Below are 19413 nucleotides of genomic sequence, written 5' to 3'. Positions count from 1 at the left end.
AGAAGAATGAAGGTTTCGTGATTGGCTACATTTGTTCTTGATCTGGACAAATGAGAAGGTTCTCAGTTAAGAAAAAGGGGTTTTATGGACATGGGACCACACAGATGTGGACTCCTGGAAAACTAACATGAAACACATGCTGGGAATGAGAGGATGCTGGGACAGCAGATGTAAGCCAGATTATACAGATACTCCAGTGTCTTGCTTAGTCATTTATTTTATTCTTTAAACAATTAGAGAGTCATTTCTTATTTTGAGGAGCACGTGAATAACCTGCATATGATGCATATTAATGTAATTTTGGAAGTAATGGAGTGACTGGAGGCTAGGAGACCAATTAAAAGATTGTTGCAGTAGCACGTACAAGAAATAAAAGTAAGAGAATAGATTGTAGAGAGTTTTTATTGATAGAATAGAAATGAATTGGGGAGTGGTTTGAGGGAGAAAAAAGAAGTCAAAGATGACTAAAACATTTCTAGTCTGGATGAGTAGGCAAGTTGCTCAGCTGTTTGCTAATAAAGGAAGCAAAAGAAAGAGGCAAAAAGGGAGACAGTGAGATTAGGAAAGTAAAGAAAGATGCAAAGAAACATTATTTGAGCATCCACTTCCCGGAATTCAGGTAAACAAGGTGGATGGTAGAGAATGAACAAGAGAAATAGGTAACAGAACCAGTTTATATAGTGTTGTACATCATTGCCCTTATAATCAATAAACATACGCCCTGGGATAAGAGAAAAGAGAAAGGCATGATTGTTCCCCAGATCCATCGTGCTTCCCACCCAGCTCCAGCAGAGGAGTACAGGGGCATTTTATTGTTGAATGTGTATTTTTCGCTCACCATCCTAAATGCAAGCCAACAACTTCATTTTGTGTTCAACTGAAGAAATAGTGATCTACTATAATTTGAGAGAAAAAAAAATGGGTAGTATTGGACTAAATAGGTTGACCTCCAGTATATCTTTCTCTGAAAGGATTTTTAAGAGTAATTTTTCTTGGCTGGGCACAGTGGCTCATGCCTGTAATCCCAGCACTTTGGGAGGCTGAGGCAGGTGGATCACTTGAAGTCAGGAGTTCGAGACCAGCCTGGCCAACATGGAGAAACCCCGTCTCTATTAAAAGTACAAAAATTAACTGGGTGTGGTGATGCACACCTATAATCCCAGCTACTCTGGAGGCTGAGCCGAAAGAATTATTTGAACCTGGGAGGCGGAGGTTGCTTTGAGCCGAGATTGCACCAGTGCACTCCAGCCTGGGCAACAAGAGTGAAAATCCATCTCAAAAAAAGAAAACAAGGGTAATTTTTCTCTAAATGTAGCAACTCATCTTCAGGTCCTCTGTAATACCATCTTTGAGTCTTTTAGAGAACATATTGGAGGGACAAAATATACCAAATACATTGGGGTTGTACTAAATTAAGCCATGTTAAGTGGATTTTTTTATTGTATGACTTCTAAGACCCTATAATATGCTAATGTAAATTACAATCTCTTAGAGAAAAATAGTTTATGCAGTAATTCACAAACCTTGTGAGGTAAAATCTTTTTCAACAATAGCTCCTGAGTATGAAAATTGAAAAACAATTTAAAGGTGACATTTCATTACTATCCAAATAGTTGATTTGAATAACCTGCAGTAAGTCTACACATCCTTATCATTTATTTTAGCTATGACCAAGAAATGCCGTGTCCGGTGCCACCAGCAAGGATGTATTTGCAACAAGATGAATTAGAAGAAGAGGAAGATGAACGAGGCCCCACTCCGCCTGTTCGGGGAGCAGCGTCTTCTCCAGCTGCCGTGTCCTATAGCCATCAGTCCACTGCCACCCTGACTCCCTCCCCACAGGAAGAACTGCAGCCCATGTTACAGGATTGTCCAGAGGAGACTGGCCACATGCAGCACCCACCCGACAGAAGGTGCGTTGTCACTAGCCTTCTTTGCTGACAAATCAGATAATGTCTACTCCTCAGTGGAAGTTATTGAATGCCATCCCATGAAGTAATTTCCTTGTCTCAGAAGCCTTTCCTTGCAGTATCATCCCACGGTAAACCTCGGTGATTAACATCTCAAGTCATATTGTTGGCCATTGCATTAGATTAATTGATCCTAGTGAACTTGCAACCATAAAATAATATGTATTAATACCCACTTATAAAAATTGCATTCATAACCACATGGAGATCATGAATATGGTTTGCTAATTCTGTAACATGCTATTGACAGTGGGTGTTTTTGTACTTTAGTTTTCCTTTAGCATCGGTAAGTCACTTCTTTGGTCAGCAGAAAATAGATTTGCTCTTTCTTTTAAAATTAAGTTTACATAATAATGTGTTCCCTCATAACTGTAGTGTCACAGAAGAATGAGTTTGGCATATTCTTTTTGTGTTGACCTCAGATACCTTTATTTTGGTTTAGATATGAGTTTGGAGCTTTTTAGTCAGATTATTGTATGTGTGTGTGTGTGTGTGCGTGTGTGTGTGTGCATGTGTGTGTGTGTGCTTAAACTTTTTTACACCTATGTATTGAGCATCCCCAACCAATACGTTTTTGTGATATACAATAGCTTCACTTGTCATTTCTACCACATAAAAGCTGTTACTGCGTCATTTTAGCTTTTCTCTCATTGTTAATGATTGTATTTATACTGTTTTTTTGCCCTTGACACATTATATATATATATTATTTTCTGTATTCCTAATATCATTTGAAATTAAGTATATTATTTGCCTCAGAAGAGGCTCCTTTGATATTCTCAAATGAGTAAGAAACTCTGATTTTTGTGGCTTGAATTTTGCTCTGCAGATTAAAACAGAATTTGGCAATGTTTATCAGCTCTTCCGTTGTTAAGAGATTATTACCAGATTCAAATTACATACACTGTAAAAACAAGAAAGTAGTGAAGCTTTCTTCTATCTGGCAGTGAGGAAGTTGGATTGTCAGACATTTTAAAGGAATATTATTAACCCATGAAATGATATGAAAATTGAGAGCAAATAAGGCACCATTTTCCCATATTAAAGTCACAGACCATCTGTGCTACTCTTAGCCAATGAAAGACTAAAAGAGACCATTTAGCTCTGAAATACCTAAGAATTCTTTTATTTTGTTGCCTTGTGTTACCTGTTTCCCTCACCATTCCTGTCTCTATTCTCAGGGTACCCAATTATTTTCTTTCTGGCTAGCTCTTCTTTTGTATTCCTTATGTCCTCCTTTCCACAGAAACAGAAATCAGTTTTCCTTCATCTGTCTGGAATGTCCAGCCTCTTCCTCTTCATTCAATTCTCCTTCTCTTCATGGTTAACTCAACTCCCTCCATGCCTTCGTCGTCCTTGGCCTCCCTTCTGGCTCCATGCTCCGTCCCTGCTTCGTTTTAACTCCTTCTGCCTTCCGGATTCGCATTCGCACCTCAGCCCACTGCGTTCTGGCTTAGAGTGTTTTGCTTCGATTGGTCCATTGAAAGTAACCTCCTAATAGTCAAATCTGAAGGCCTCTCAGTTACCATACCTATGCTTTCTGCCAGGATGGCCATTTTATAAATTGCTGTGAGAATCAATGGATAATGTGTGTAAAGCATCTGAAGCAGGGTAAGTATTCAAAAATATTAGCGCCCTACAGCCCTCACCTTTACGCTATCATCCCATAGCTTGGTTCAACTCTTACATTCTGGTGGTTGTCAAATTTCTTTCCCCAGCCTAATTCCTTTTCCTGAATGCCACAGTATTTCCGCTTGAACTTCACCCTGTGTCCAAATCCAAATTCTTTGTCTTTGCACTTGACTCTGCAAACTTGTCTTTTCTTTTACGTTGATGGCTGTCTTGTTTAGAATTTTCAACCATTATTTATTTGACCAATGTTTTAAAATAAAATGACTGAGGGAATAGGCAAAAAGCATAAACGGTACCTTTGTCATTTTGAAATCAGCTTAGTTATCCTACTATTTAGTTTTTTCCTAGCATTCTACAAAGGAAGTTATTCATGAAGTCACTTCAATCCAAAATGGCCCTTGATTTTGCTCTTTAGTTTCCATTCCTACATTTGCTAGGGCAGGCCCTCCATCCCTGTCCCATGAAATCTGCCTTATCCTTAAACCGATCTCCACTTTTCGTCTCTCTGTTTTTCTATTCATTCTCACAATATTTTTATTTGCACACAAGAAATCTGGTAATGTTCCCCCATTCAGAGTCAAGTATAGTGTTTAACCCAATATTTAAAGGTTTTCACAATCCTTTTCCTTTTATTTACTTTCCCCCCAATTTCATTACATACACTTTTTTTCTAATTAGTCTCTTTTAAAGTTCCTAAATTTGCCTGAAACTCATCAACATCCAGATCTGCTACATCCTCTTTCCTGATTGCATGGTAAGCACCCCTCATCTTTCAAAGCCCTGTTCAAATGACACGTCCTCTGTCTGCCTGGCAAAAGTGAACCCCTCTTTTCTTTACTCTTCATAAGAGTCTATTCCCATCCCCGTTACCACACTAACCAGTTTTCATGTTGCATTAGTATTTGCTGTTTGTATCTCTGTTTTCCCTTTTACATTAAAAGTTCTTTGAAGGCAGAACTCATTCATGTCATTGAGTTCTGCAGAGCTTTCTTCAGTGAAGTATTTGATGAATGGAATCGGATACTATGGAAGAATTGGAGTTGACCTACTGTCTATCGTTTTAGGCTAATGGATGCTTGTAGAACTTGAGGCAGATATATGTAATTGGATAATACATGAACTATCTGCACTTATAATCATTTGACTATTTTCAGCCTTTCTCAAAGGTATGATTTTCAATCTGTAAGGGTATTATGGATTTTATTTCCAGGGTCATTGCTGGAAATAACACTGGGCACTAATAAAAAGTAAGTGAAAGCCCATTTTAAAAAGTGCTTTAAGTGCTTTTTTATGATTAATGTATATTCTATATGTTTACCATAGAAATTTTTGAAAATACATATAAACAAAGTGAAAATATAAAAGTGCCAGTGATCTATGTAATCAGAAAATCACTGTGAAGACCTCAGTGAAGATCCTTTCAATCTTTCATCTGTACTTGTACTCACATTGCTTGGATTTATGATATGCCAATATTATTTCATAAACTACTCTTTTCACTGAACAGCGTTTTTGCATGTTGTTAGCTTTTTGTTTAGACACTTGTGTAAAGTATGTAACTCTATTTAACCAGTTTCTTAATATTGGCCATTTTAATTGTATATGCCTTTTTGATACTATATACAATGTTGTGATTTCCATCTTAAGTATTTGAATGAAGTCTCCTCTTGATCCCTTGATCTATTCTAATGCCTGCCCCATCAGTAGATGACTTCTGATTCTTATCATCCTGCCATTTCCCTAATGGTACACTCATAGATATAGATAGCTATTTCTCTACAAATCTCTTTCTGAAGCTTCAGACCCATATATCCAACTACTTGTTCCTGTAGATTTGTACTGCCTAAATATCATTCTGAGTGATACACACATCTCCAGCCATAAATGCACTTTCCGAGTTACGACAGCCATTTTCTCTCACCTGCATTACAGTAATGTTCTGCTAAGTGGTCTTGTTGCTTCAGCCGTGCCCCTCCTTCAGTCTCATTCCTTGCTGCAGACTATGCAGAGGCATTTTCCTAAATTGCAACACTGATCAAGTCTCTCCATTGCTTAAGATCTCTCAGTGGCTTCCCATTTTTCTTAAGATAAAGGCAAGGTTCCTTAATGTAGCAATCAAAGCCCTTTGTGATCTGACCCTGTGTGCCCTACCGTCCTTACCCATTGCCGCTCCCCGCACAATATCTGTGATGTCTTCACTCTAAGTTTCTTCTAGTTCCCGGAATAAGCACAATTCTCACTCACCTCAATATCTTTGGACATGCTCTCCCATCTTCCTGGAACACCATTTTCTCCTCTCCTTTTGGAACGAACACCTATGTATCCTTTAGATCCAAGATTAAATGGCAGATCCTCCTCAGTAAATCTTTCCCTGATGTCCCAACTTTGGGATAGGAGCCATATTTATGTGTTCCCACAACACTCTGTATATCCTCTGTCATTGCATATTTAATTATTTGTCTCCTCCACTAGACTAAAGTCCCTTTAGACATGGATATCTGTTTCATGTAGCTGAATTCCTAACATAGTGCTCAAGTTCCTGTTTCTATTGCTGTCTAACAAACCACTCCAAAATGTAGTGACCTAAAGTAATCTAATCATTTTATTCACAATCCCATGACTCAGGAATTCTGAAAGGATTCAGCTGGACAATTCTCTCCAATCCATATGGCTTTGGCTGCTTGGCTGGGGATGGAAGATCTGCTTCCAAGTTAGTTTCTTCACTCATATGTCTGATGTCTCAGTGCTCCTTGACCTGTCTCTTTCCACGTGGAGTCTTATCTTCCACATCGCACCATATAGTATGGACTTCTCATAACATGGGGTCTCAGGGTAATGGCACCCCTTTCATGGCAGCTGGCATCCAAAAAGACAGGAAGGGGAAGTTGCCAGGCCAGTTAACAACTACATTTAGAACTGGTGCATAGCCTTGCTTCTGCCACATTGTATTAAAGCAATCACAGAGTCCATCCAGGTTCAAGAGTGTTGAACTCATCTACCTCTCTTGGTTGGAGAGTGGCAAGTTCTCATTTCAGAGTAGCATTTGGAAGGGGAGATATTGCTATGGACATTTTGCAGAATACAGTCTGCCGTGGCCAGATACATAGCTTACATTAAGTATGTTTACCTTAAAATTGGATCCTTACCTGTCATAAAGCATAAAGCATGTTACCTAAGCTCTGTTTGCCTGTGATCTTTTTGGTATAAATCTAGCAGTCTTTAGCATGGTAGGCGCACAGTAAATGTTTAAAGAATAAATACATTGATTACATTTATATTTATTGATTGGGGTGCAGATAGTGTGATACATTAATAAAATTACTGAACTCAAACCATTGTAACTCTGCAAGTCTAATTATAGAAACATTAAAGACCTGCATTATTATGAATATTTCAACTTTGGCATTATAGTGAACTTCTAGGGTATTCCATTTTTTTCTAAAACTGGGTAAACTAGGTGATCAACATAATAGGAATTTGTCTTCTCTTTTGTTCAAACAATTGCTTGGAAAATCATATAATTAAACTTATTCACATATATTGTTTTAAAAAGTGATTGATATACTTAACTTTATTGCAGTATAGTAAAAGCCTCTAGAAAAGTGAAAATTATGTTCATGTATGGAATAGATTTACTTGTTTTATTAATACAGATAAATTGAGGTAATAGTTACTTGTACAAGAAATTGAAGCTACACCAGTGTTAAAACAAAATCTCGAAGGTGTGCATTTTTCTCCTTTGTCTTTTGCCTGGTAAATGCTGTGTGGTGAATGGTATAAACACCTACTTTGATAAATTAATGACATCATTCCGCTTTTCTCTTGAACATGTTTATGAAGGCATCATTCTTGCAGGAGACTAGAGTGTTACGATACACAGTCATATACTTATACATTATTTCAGAAGACATTGAAACCCCTCGGGGAGAAATCTAGAGGGTTGAGGTTCATTTGCGACCAGTCCCACTTGAGTGCAGCATCTTGAAATGGCTTTTTGTTTTCCAATAGAATGTATTACATATTTCAACTGTACATGTTTATCACACGTTCCCTGGGCTTGCCTTATTTACAGATGGTTTAAATAAATTTTTCTGTCTTTCTTCAACATTTGTAAGGGGTGGTTGTAGTTAAAAGCCAGCCCTTGTTTTACATGAAGATGTTTTTGCTCTACAGGATGTGAATTATCCAAACACAACAATGCTGGCATCCTTTCATAGTGAAGTCGGCCGTTCTGCATCTTTCTTTATTGATGGTCAAAATAGTCCCCTTTGTGCTAAAAAGTCTTACATGTCTTTAAAAAGGAAGAAGTTTCTTGTGGTATTTTGGGTTTGTATGCTGACAAAGACTGTAAATTAACTTTTAAGTGTGGTATTTTATTGCATTCCAAATTAAACAATGGTTTTCCTCCTATGTGGATAACACTCCATATTGAAACAATTATCCATTTTAATCTCTTAAATAACTTCAGCTTTGGCACATTTTTCATATTTCTCCTAGTGCCACACACAGACACTTTAAAAACCACCCAGAAATGAAAAATAATGCATTATATTAAAGAATGCTATGTGTATATGTAACAGATATATACACATAATAATATATAATTACACATATGTGTGTGTATATGCATATTTTCAATGTAATATATTAGCTTTTATTTCTTGGTTTTTTAATACATCTGTGTATGGCACATATCTCTCCTAGCTTCTGTGTATACACACACACACATATATAATACATGTACATTTATATATGTGTGTGGAAGGCCATGCCCTTGGAAATAAAAGTTGATTTTAAATTATACATTTGATACCTGTGATCTGTGGCAACTTTGGTAAGACCCTTAATCTCTCTGAATTTCAATATCCTACCCTGTAAAATGATCATTTAAAAAGTAACTCAAAAAGTTACTGAATTAAATGAGTAAATCTTGTAAAATATGCTTAGCTACAAAGTAAGTGCTCATTAAATGAGTTAATTGCAGTATTTTCAATAATCATTTATTTTTAATGTTTTCCATTTGTATTGAACAGATTTGTCAAAGTGTCTCAATTCATTGGGATAAAAAGCAGAAAACGTTTTTCTTCAAAAAACTCTCATGCCACCCTAAAAACTGTGCCATATCAAAGTTATTTTTCCCTCTATGGTAGAGATCTTGGGGCAGGTCCTACATGGTTTTAACTTTATTTAGATCTTGACCAGATCCTATAGGGTTTTGTTTTGTTTGCTTGCTGTTAAAATCTAGTTCTGTTAATTTAATTTAATGTAATTAATGTTTTTGTTTTTTGAGACAGAGTCTCACTCTGTCACTCAGGCTAGAGTGCAATGGCGTGATCTTGGCTCACTGCAACCTCTGCCTCCGGGTTCAAGTGATTCTCCTGCCTCAGCCTCCCGAGTAGCTGGGATTACAGGCGTGCATCACCACCATGCCCGACTAATTTTTATATTTTTAGTGGAGACGGGTTTTCACCATGTTGGCCAGGCTGATCTCAAACTCCTGACCTCAGATGATCCACCCACCTCGGCCTCTCAAAGTGCTGGGATTACAGGCATGAGACACCATGCCCAGTCAGTTCTGTTAATTTTAAAACCTCAATTGTGCATTCCCAGACATCCTTTGCCAAATGTCCCTTTCTATGGCTGTGGTGGCATGGAGAAAGTGAGCATGTTCAGCTTTGAAATACATCCCTCCACCTGCCTCTGCCAGGTGCAAATTCCTAGGGCTAAGACGGGGAAGATGGAATGAGAAAAGGGCAAACTAGATGTAGATGAGGATCCGGTCTTCTCCTTGGTTAGCCCTGAAGACTCTTCTTATCTCATCTTATTCTATGAGTATCTTAAGGGTGCTAAAGGAGAGGTGCTGACATGTACTTACCCCACTGATGAAGGCCTCAATCCTGGGCACCATCTCTAGGCATTTGCAGTTCTTCAGTGATTTATCCATATCTTCAGGTAAACTACCAGTTGATGGCATTCATGCTGTATCTCTCCCAGCCTCCCAAGCTGTGGCGGTCACCAGCTGACCCTAGACCCCAATCTCAACCGCTCTCCAGCACTGGTGCTCAGTTTGGCAGCTTGTGTAGAATCTATCCTCTTTCCTTCTCAGGAGTGCAAAATTTGATGAGGTGTTTTAATGACCTTTCCATCTGAAAGGTCCTCCATTATGCCATCTCTTTAACCTTGCTTAGAGAGTGTTAGGACTGTTGAGCAAGTCACTGACCAAGCAATCCTCCAACTAGAAATCACCGTGTCTTCCTTTTGTGAAGGCACTCTTTTAATTTAAGAGTTATTCTCTCAGCATTCTTCTCCCAGGGGGATGACTTCTTTCCATGAATCTTGCTTTCCACTAAAGTCAAAATGCGCTGTACCTTCTCAGTCATCTATTCCCTGTGGATCATAGCACTAATGTGTTAGTGGAAGGATGGCTTTTAGCTGTTGTTATTCTTCATGTCTGCAGAGTTGGTTGAAACCAATTAATTGGTAACTGTTTACCTATGTTGTGGGAGAGTACTTCATTTTGTCCTCAACTCTGGTTCTTAAACTAATTCCAGGACTTAAGAAAAAATACCTTTAAATATTTTTTTAAAAAGATAGGATAACAATAAATGCAATAGGGTTAAAAATAGTTAATAATCTTTAATGAAACTCATAGCGAATAAATCAGAGAAAAATTACTCTTGGCTCCCATAGCTTTTTTTAAATAGAATGAAATCTACAGGAAATTATGTCATATCCGAATGTGTACTTCCTTAAATCTTATGAAATTTTACTCCTTATAATGAAGATGAATGACTTCATTTGCTTGAAAAAGTAGGAGAGGTGATAAAAAAGAAAAAAAAGGAAAGAAACAGATGTTTCTGGAGCACACTGTTTCAGGATGAACGTCAGTTGTCTTCAGTAATGATAAACTATGGGTAATGTTTGAAATGCTTTAGGACAGATACATATGTGTATGTTTTCAAAACAAGTATTACTTTTCCTTTTTTAACTAAACAAAATCCAAATGGTAAAACATAAGAAGGCTTAGCGATAACTGACTATATTTCTATCCAACTTGAGTCAGAAAGTAACCCAGCGGAGCCCCTGGTTGTGAAGAGCAACTCAATATAAAATCAAACTTAAATATCCCGTGATTTTCCGTTGTTTTTCTGAACATATGAGCTCAAAGGAAGGAAAGATCAAATCCGCATACTTGTGAATTTCTTGGGTAATTTGCCCTTTCGTGTCTTAAATACCAAGCTGAGCCAGACCTATTTCTTCACCTTCATACAGACGGCAGCCTGTGAGTCCTCCTCCACCTCCACGGCCGATTTCCCCTCCACACACCTATGGCTACATTTCAGGACCCCTGGTCTCAGATATGGATACGGATGCACCAGAAGAGGAAGAAGACGAAGCCGACATGGAAGTAGCCAAGATGCAGACTAGAAGGCTTTTGTTACGTGGGCTTGAGCAGACACCTGCCTCCAGCGTGGGGGACCTGGAGAGCTCTGTCACAGGGTCCATGATCAACGGCTGGGGCTCAGCCTCCGAGGAGGACAACATTTCCAGTGGGCGCTCCAGTGTGAGTTCTTCGGACGGCTCCTTTTTCACCGACGCTGACTTTGCCCAGGCAGTTGCAGCAGCGGCAGAGTATGCTGGTCTGAAGGTGGCCCGGCGGCAGGTGCAGGACGCTGCTGGTGAGTCCTAACGCTTTTCACCAAGCTGGGAAAGAAAACTCAGTGCATGTATGTGTGTTGCTGATTCTCTCCTGTGATCTTATGTCCTATTTGAAAACCAACTATTCGTGCAGTTTGGTTTCTTTTTTTAGTTTCCTAAGGAAATGACAGTCCAAGAATATGACTTAGTTGGATTATTCCCTTTTCCTTGACAAGGCTTTATAAATTATCTTCTGTTTAATTTTTGTTTAATAAATCTTACATAATATGAGTGATAGGAAGCTACCTCATTTTTAGGATAGCCATAGCACATATATATATTACACAAATTGATATAATTTCTTTATAAAGTCAATTAAATGAAGTTTGTTTTTTTTTTTAATGTATACCCTAATTTTTTTGTGTAGAACGTCACCAAAATCCAATTTATTGGGAGAGTTCTCTTACTTAAATAAAAATTCGGTAGGGGAAATAGATAAATATCCAAGTGGAACACTTTGACCTTTGGAAAAGGGGCTTTTTATCCTTAAATTAATTGGGAAGATATGAAGGTATATGTAATATGCATACATTTTCAAGCATAAACATTCCATACTTACAGTAAACATTTTAAATATAATAATTGGGACAGCAAACTAATCCAAGTGCTTTTCATATTTTTCCTTTCATTGCTAGTAACCCATTTGTAATTACCATTTATTAATCTTTACGTTACAATTTATTTTTACTTATCTCCTTCTCTTCCCAATCCTGTTTAGAAAGTAAATAGTTCAAGAAAGAAAGGAATTTAAATGTAAGACGTTTTTATCACATGATTTTCATTTCTGTAGAATTCATATATACATTCCCATACATCTTTTTGTGTGTTTTTATTTTTGATAGCCAAGAAAATCTAAATAATAGAATAAAAATGATCAGCAAGAAAGAGAGACATTTCAGAGAAGGAAAAGACCATCACAACAAATCGGTTACTGGTGTTTTACCATTTTATTTTTCTTAGTTTAATAACTACCACATTGGTAGTTTTCCATGGTCTTTTCAAATATTGGATTGGCCGTTATTTTTTATCAGGGTAGAATAGATTCAGAGAAAATGTAAATCACGTTGTAAAGTCATCTCTATATTTTATTTATCAAGAATGTGTTACAGGAAAAATATCTCTCAACTTATTATTGTAGAATATATATTTATTTTGGCCAGGCCTATATTTTATGTCATTCAATCAAATATTGTTTTTTATTCCTCTAGTAGCTGCTGAATGTAATAAACTATGCAAACCTAATTATCTTTCTTAATAAATAACATCTAACTTTACATACAGCTTTTATTTCCTCCTTATTTTTTAATCTTCTGTAAAAAATGGTGAAATTAAACATCTCAAACCACTTCTTTGAGAATACATGAGAAAATATCTCAGTTTATTAAATGGACAAAACATGGAAATAGCGTGGAAAATTCATCTGTAAACGACCTTATAGTTCAGGGTCTGTGAGCAGTGGATGGCCTTACACAGTAGAATGAATAATGGCTTCAGTCTCAGCCCTAATGCTCTGTTTTCAGGGATATGTAACTTTAATTGTGATAGTCTCCATCACAGCTAGACAGAGTTTGATTTAATATTTTATTGTATTGTAATTTAGTGGCACTTCTGGTTTTCCTTGAGCTCATAATTTTAAAGTACGAAACGTGCATTGGCCTCTGCTTATTGCTGTGTTCTTTTCAGGGAGTGTTGGTGCTTGTCATGTGACTTGACGTTAATGTGAATGAATATCCAATCACATTACTTCTCACTTGGCTGCATTAATGTCTATCATTTAATATGCTTCAGTTATCATCTTTAAATGTGTTGATTTCACTATATGTAGCTTCTGTTTATAGCCAAAAGACATGTTGTCTAGGTCCATTTGAAGTTACTTGTGGTACGATAGAAAGTTCTGGATTGGTGACTGGAATTTCTAGAAACCAAAACAGTGAAAGTCAAACATAGGACCAATAGATCTCCATGGTCATGATGGATTAAATACGTTGTAGCTGTTGTAATACAGCATCTATTTAAGACACCAGAGAATGTGGGAGTTTTGAAATACGCCGTGTCTAATTAGTAAATTCAATTCCCACTGGCACCTGGAATTATTGTTTCTCCAAAACCAAACATCTGCCTCTTCCACCACCAAAAAAAAACAGGAAGTCTTGGAGGGATCACCTTGAGTATCCAGAACTTGCAAGTATTTAGAGATAGAAAAGGGATGTAAGTAATTTTTGGCAGACCTGAATATGTGAGCTAGATCAATTTCAGACCACCTGCAGAGAACACACGGGTCTGTCTTCAAAGCATACTGTCAATATATGTGTAATTAAAATACGAATGCCATTAGTACTGTTCATTTTTCTTAGATCATGAATTTCTTAAGAACTTTAGCTCTTCTTTTGAAAAAGCAACAAACGTTGGCTATATTATGCAAAAATTTAATTGCTATGTTTGGTTTAAGTATAACGTTTTAGTGAAGCTAATTGCAAAAATAATTGGAATACTTTCCTTTAACAAATATGTATCATGAACTTTATAGAATAACAGCACTGTGGTTTAAAACAAATGAAATAAGCAGAAAATGCTTTTAGGGTATTTTCTCCAGTAAATAGCAGAGTGACAGCAAGCCTATTATTTGCTAGAAGAGTTTGTTTAAGCTTTTTTTTGTTGCTTTTCAGAAAAATTAGGGCTGTTTATAGTTTTAATGTTTTCTTTTTGTTGTTCCTGTTGTAATTAGAATTCACTGATGAGTTTGGCTTGGATTTTTTTTTTTTTTTCTCCTTAGGCCGTCGACATTTTCATGCGTCTCAGTGCCCTAGGCCCGCAAGTCCTGTGTCTACAGACAGCAACATGAGTGCTGCTGTAATGCAGAAAACCAGACCAGCCAAGAAACCAAAGCACCAGCCAGGACATCTGCGCAGAGAAGCCTACACAGATGGTGAGTCCATTGACACGGATGAAAACATCTATGAATCTCGCCTATTTACCCTGCCTCTCTAGGGCTAGAAAATGCGTTCACTGACATTAGAAATTACATTAAAAATTTATTAACAATCAGCTTCATATTACTTATAGAAGCAGTCTACTTACATATTTTGTCTAGCATTTCCTTGCAGTTTTCTAATAAGCTTGTTATTTAAAAAACAAAACCATTTGTAGATCCTTAATGTTTCTGAAAGTTATTTTATAGTTTCAAACAAATGGACATCACTATAGTTGAAGTTGGTAGTTGAAGTAATGTCATAGGTTTAACCTTTGTCAGATTTAGTGATAAATCCTCCAGAGTGTCCTCATTTTTTTATTTTACAATTTTTGCATTCAAATAGAAGACAATAAATGTGTTTGAATATTAATTCTAACGATAGTGGTGTTACAAACAGTTATTTGGGGCGCCAAAAGATACATCATCTTTCTTCATGCCTTCACATAACAGTATCCACTCTCACTGAAGAGGTAACGTTCACATTCTCGAGGGAGCACAGGACGAAAATGCAAACAGTGTGATTTTGTCTAGAGAAAGCCTTTAATGAAAGTGCCTCAGGTGGCCCAGCATTTATTAAACCACCACCTTCTCATTTTATAAGACAACCCCACGGGCTTTGCTGGAAATTCATGTAAGATAAATTCTCTCAGACTCACTGCTCTTGTCAAGTTTGCTAAATTTGCTAAAGGGGTGGAGGAAGGAACTATGTTACAGGCGTAGTTCCCCCACCTCCTGGTCCTCTGCAACAAAATCTGGTTAGGACTTTCGTTACCAGTCAGCAATTTTTCAAAAAGGGCATCGTTTGCCATTATCATATGAAAGCCTAATATTATAGATCCTTATCCAAGGTTGCAAGGAAGGTTTTCTGAGGTACTTCTCCCTATGATTCCTACCACTTGACAGAAGAATTTAATACAAAGCTCACAGCATGATGAGCACAAGTAATTTTGCAATGAGTGGCTGTCCATGCCATTATCTGTACTTTATTCTGAGTATTTTCTCTCACTAGCATCTCTCTGATATTAGACTACATTAAATACTGGCGTGACACAGCGCACCTGGGCCTCCTGGCTTCTGCCCAGGACTCTTTTGTTAGTGAAACTGAGCTGTCAGAATATTATCTGATTTTGAAGGGTTATTACAGTGGCTTTTTGCATGTTTGCCTCTGTGAAGGGACAAACACTAGGTATAAATCCCCCAACTCTACCAGCAATTTTACATTTATGGGACTACTATAATGGCATTTTTCACATTTTATGGCTGTTTTATCAAATTTTATTATCTAGAAGAGAGTGCTCCTCACTGAAAAACTGACCAAACAGCAAGCCTCGATGTAAACACATCTAAATTGAATACATAAGGGAGAAAATCTGGCCTAAAGCCTTGTGTAGATCTTTCTACCACTTATTTATAGTTGTTCAAAGGGGACTCTGGCATTGAGTGATGCTTTTTGAAAATGTTTTAAATAATGTAAGCATGCCAAGTTAACGAATATGGTATCACAGTTATAAATTACACTATGCTTGAAAATTGTCTGTATTTATTATCCCACGTGCTGTAGTACTTATTTCAGTGTTAATAATTAAATATAATTCTAACTAATCCCTGAATAATAACTATTAAATTGAATGATGATACCTCCAAGTTATCTTTTAAATTAATTTCAGAAATACCAAAGACGTATATTGAAATATTTGTAAAGCCAAAAGTGAATCTGAAATGTTTATTTGGATTTCTAATTGCTCATTTCACAAAAGTGATTACGCAAAATTATCATAGTGCATACTGCAATATAAAAGCCAATGATTATTTTCTCGGAGTCACAAAAATAGATAAAATGGAGAAATGACTAAAGCTAGTACAGCATTCACTTTCTTTCAATATTTCGATAACTATCCTTCAAGTTATGTTTACTATACTAACAAGTCTTGAATTTTACGCTGTACGCTTACTGTTGGGTAAAAAAACAACACAAAATAACAATGCTGTGTCTTATTAGACACATATCCCATCGTGCATATTGGTTAATTGAAGTCCTATAATGCAGATACTTGTTAATGCTCTGAATAAGAGACATGTGCGCACTCTGGATGGCAGTGGTTATGACACACAGACAAACGCCACTTTTTCAGAAATTATCTTCCCAAATTACTACACTGCATTTTTGGAAAATATTCGTAGACCAGTTCATGAAGAAGCTTAATGGCAGACACGATCGGTACAATTTATTAAAAAAAAGAAGGGAGAGGAAGAAAGAATTTAAAGAGCTACCCATTGTTAAAATGTTGAATCGAACATATTAGTAAGACATGAAGGATTTTGTGGGTTTTTTTTTTCTTTTTAGTGAGCTAAATGTATGGATTATGATGGATGAGTTTGATTATTGTCAATACATTTAGGTGAACTATTGTTCAGAATATGGTTTATCAGTATTGATTTTGTAGCATCTTTACTTTGATAATTTTGTTCACATTATGACGTTTCTTCATAGGGTCTTTAAAAACTGTATAAAGAAGGATGAAGAGTGGCCATGTCTGAACTGATAAAGAGTAATCTGTGATGATCGTTCTCAGTTAATCCTTGTATTAGTTTGCTAGGGCCGCCATAGCAAAGTACCGCAGACTAGGTAGCTTAAAAAACAGAAATTTATTTCTTCACACTTCTGGAAGCCAGAAATGTAAGACCAAGGTGTCAGCAGGAGTGGTTCCTTCTGAGGCCTCTCTCCTTGGCTGGGAGATGGCCGTCGTCTCCCTGTGTCTTCATCTGATCTTTCTCCGGTGTGTGTGTGTCCTAATCTCCTCCTTTAATGACACCAGTTATAACGGATTAGGACCTACCCTACTGACCTCGTTTTACCTTCATTACCTCTTTAAAGACTCCAGATACAGTCACATTCTGAGGTACTGGGGGTTAGGACTTCACGATTTGAATTTTAAGGGGGCACAACTCAGCCCATAACAGTGCACCAGCCCCTAACACCTGGCATTGTGGCCAAAACTTGCTCTGTGGTCAAACCCAAGGCCTCGTAAGCACTCGGAGAACTCAGTGCAAAGGAGAGTATTGCGTGCTACAGTCACGCTGACAGGCAGTATCTAATGATTTATTTATTTCATATTTGCCTCTTACAAGTTTAACCCAGATAAAGGGTAGGATTAGGATACATGAATATTTATTAGTCAGAGTCTTAATAAGTAAAAGCCAGGAATAAGTGCATTTCTAGGACCTTCTAATAGATTCTTTCCACCCCCTCTCTTCAACCTTTCTAATGCATTTACATAGTTGATTTAAAAATGAAATCTACATTATTTCCCCATTCCTACTTTTCATAAATTATAAATTCACCACCCTCTTTGGAATAATGTTATTTTGACTTGATTTATCATTAATTACAAGGTCTGAGGACTTGAAGCAGTTAAGTAAATAGAGTGCTAGATCTCTATAGCAAGTTAATGTTGGCAGACTTGTCTGAATGCACATGTTCTTCTATGTTACTTTACATGCATTATACTGTTATTTGGAAAGTCTTGTAGAAAGAATGAGTGTTTATACGATTACATAAAGTCTACACACACACACAAAACAAGTCCACAATCCCATTTGTGAAATCCAATTTGTACTACTCATGGTACAAATTGGGTGAAAGCACTATATATCACTATGTGGAATATAGAATTGTTTGTACCATAATAATCCCTGGCCTCGTAAGCAGGGATATCCCTGCTTGGTGATATTTTATAATACCTAAGAAAGAATTTATTTGGCAATCTGTTTATATAAGAAATCAAACCTGTCAACATTTCCCTCTCTAATTGCCATTAGATACAGTGACAAATATATATAGGAAGTTAGAATTCTTTAAATTGTCATCAGGTTCTCTTCTCTTTTTAACTTGTGTTATAAATAACACCTATCCAGAACATCTAGTAACAGATTTTGTCTCATGAGTCATGTATTCCCAAGACTTTGTGCGATGTTAAGATAGTGGTAGTCATCAGCTTTGATATCTTAAAGGCCCAGACATTTTATGATTTGATGAAAGTGGCAGTCATCGGCTTCCTGATAGTCTGTGTTTGCAATCCAATTTAAGTTTATAGCAAGCAGATAGTGCAGAAATGAGCCTATGGTCGCTCACTCTCTCTTTTTCATGGTGTGTTCTGAATTAGACCTTTTTCCCCTTATTGCCAGTCCCAGGCTTAGTCTGAATTTAAAATCATTCTGCCTTGGGTCCGTTGGCTTTAGGCTACTTGATACAGCCTGTTTTCTAACTCTCTCTTTTTGGTTATCTTTAATAATAAGTAGAATCGAGGGAAGGGACATCATAGTACTGATTTTTATGTATTATTTTTTGAAAAATCTGTTAAAGTAGTAGACAAAGGAGGAGAAACATACACTTGTGACAGTGTCAATCTACGTTGCAAGACAAAAAAACTTGATTTTGTAGAATCAGAGGGAAAATTAGTGCTGTTGGCTATAATTGGCTACCATTTTGGCTAAAATGTTGAGGCTACTTATATGATACTCGAACATGGTAAGCCATGAAAGCCACTAACAAAAGAATGCAAGTAAAAGTTCGATCACTTTTTATAATCACTCCTAAGTAAAATGGCTGGTAGGTACTCAGATGGCAACTCAGACTTTCTGTTTTCAAAACTCATACAATGAATTCTAACACCTCAGCTTTAGCATGCAAGGTCAAAAGAAAATAAGTTTCAAAAAATGTGTATTGGCCGGGCGCGGTGGCTCAAGCCTGTAATCCCAGCACTTTGGGAGGCCGAGACGGGCGGATCACGAGGTCAGGAGATGGAGACCATCCTGGCTAACACGGTGAAACCCCGTCTCTACTAAAAAATACAAAAAACTAGCCGGGCGAGGTGGCGGCGCCTGTAGTCCCAGCTCCTCGGGAGGCTGAGGCAGGAGAATGGCGGGAACCCGGGAGGCGGAGCTTGCAGGGAGCTGAGATCCGGCCACTGTACTCCAGCCTGGGTGACAGAGCAAGACTCCGTCTCAAAAAAAAAAAAAAAAAATGTGTATCTATTTATGGAACAAAAAAGTTTCTTTTTTTTTAAATATGTAATTATGAGAAATACTAGGTTAAAACTGATGTTTCTTAGGGCCATTAATTTGCTATTATACTAAGAATCT

General features: G+C 37.2%; 1 protein-coding gene across 11 annotated transcripts in view; it reads left to right on the top strand.

Moving 5' to 3' along the window:
- Nucleotides 1-19413, top strand: part of ROBO1 (roundabout guidance receptor 1) — a 1151573-nt gene that overhangs the window by 1118879 nt on the left and 13281 nt on the right. For all 11 annotated transcript variants that reach the window (XM_021932690.2, XM_021932676.2, XM_021932679.2 and 8 more), the window contains 3 exons: nucleotides 1665-1913; nucleotides 10875-11281; nucleotides 14074-14226. In XM_021932690.2, coding sequence (XP_021788382.1) covers nucleotides 1665-1913; nucleotides 10875-11281; nucleotides 14074-14226 — 809 coding nt within the window. The remainder of the gene's footprint in view (nucleotides 1-1664; nucleotides 1914-10874; nucleotides 11282-14073; nucleotides 14227-19413) is intronic.

Source organism: Papio anubis, chromosome 2, assembly GCF_008728515.1.
Source record: "Papio anubis isolate 15944 chromosome 2, Panubis1.0, whole genome shotgun sequence".
NCBI lineage: Eukaryota > Metazoa > Chordata > Mammalia > Primates > Cercopithecidae > Papio > Papio anubis.
The sequence above is the reverse complement of the archived record's forward strand: the minus strand, read 5'-3'. Positions and strand labels throughout refer to the sequence as shown.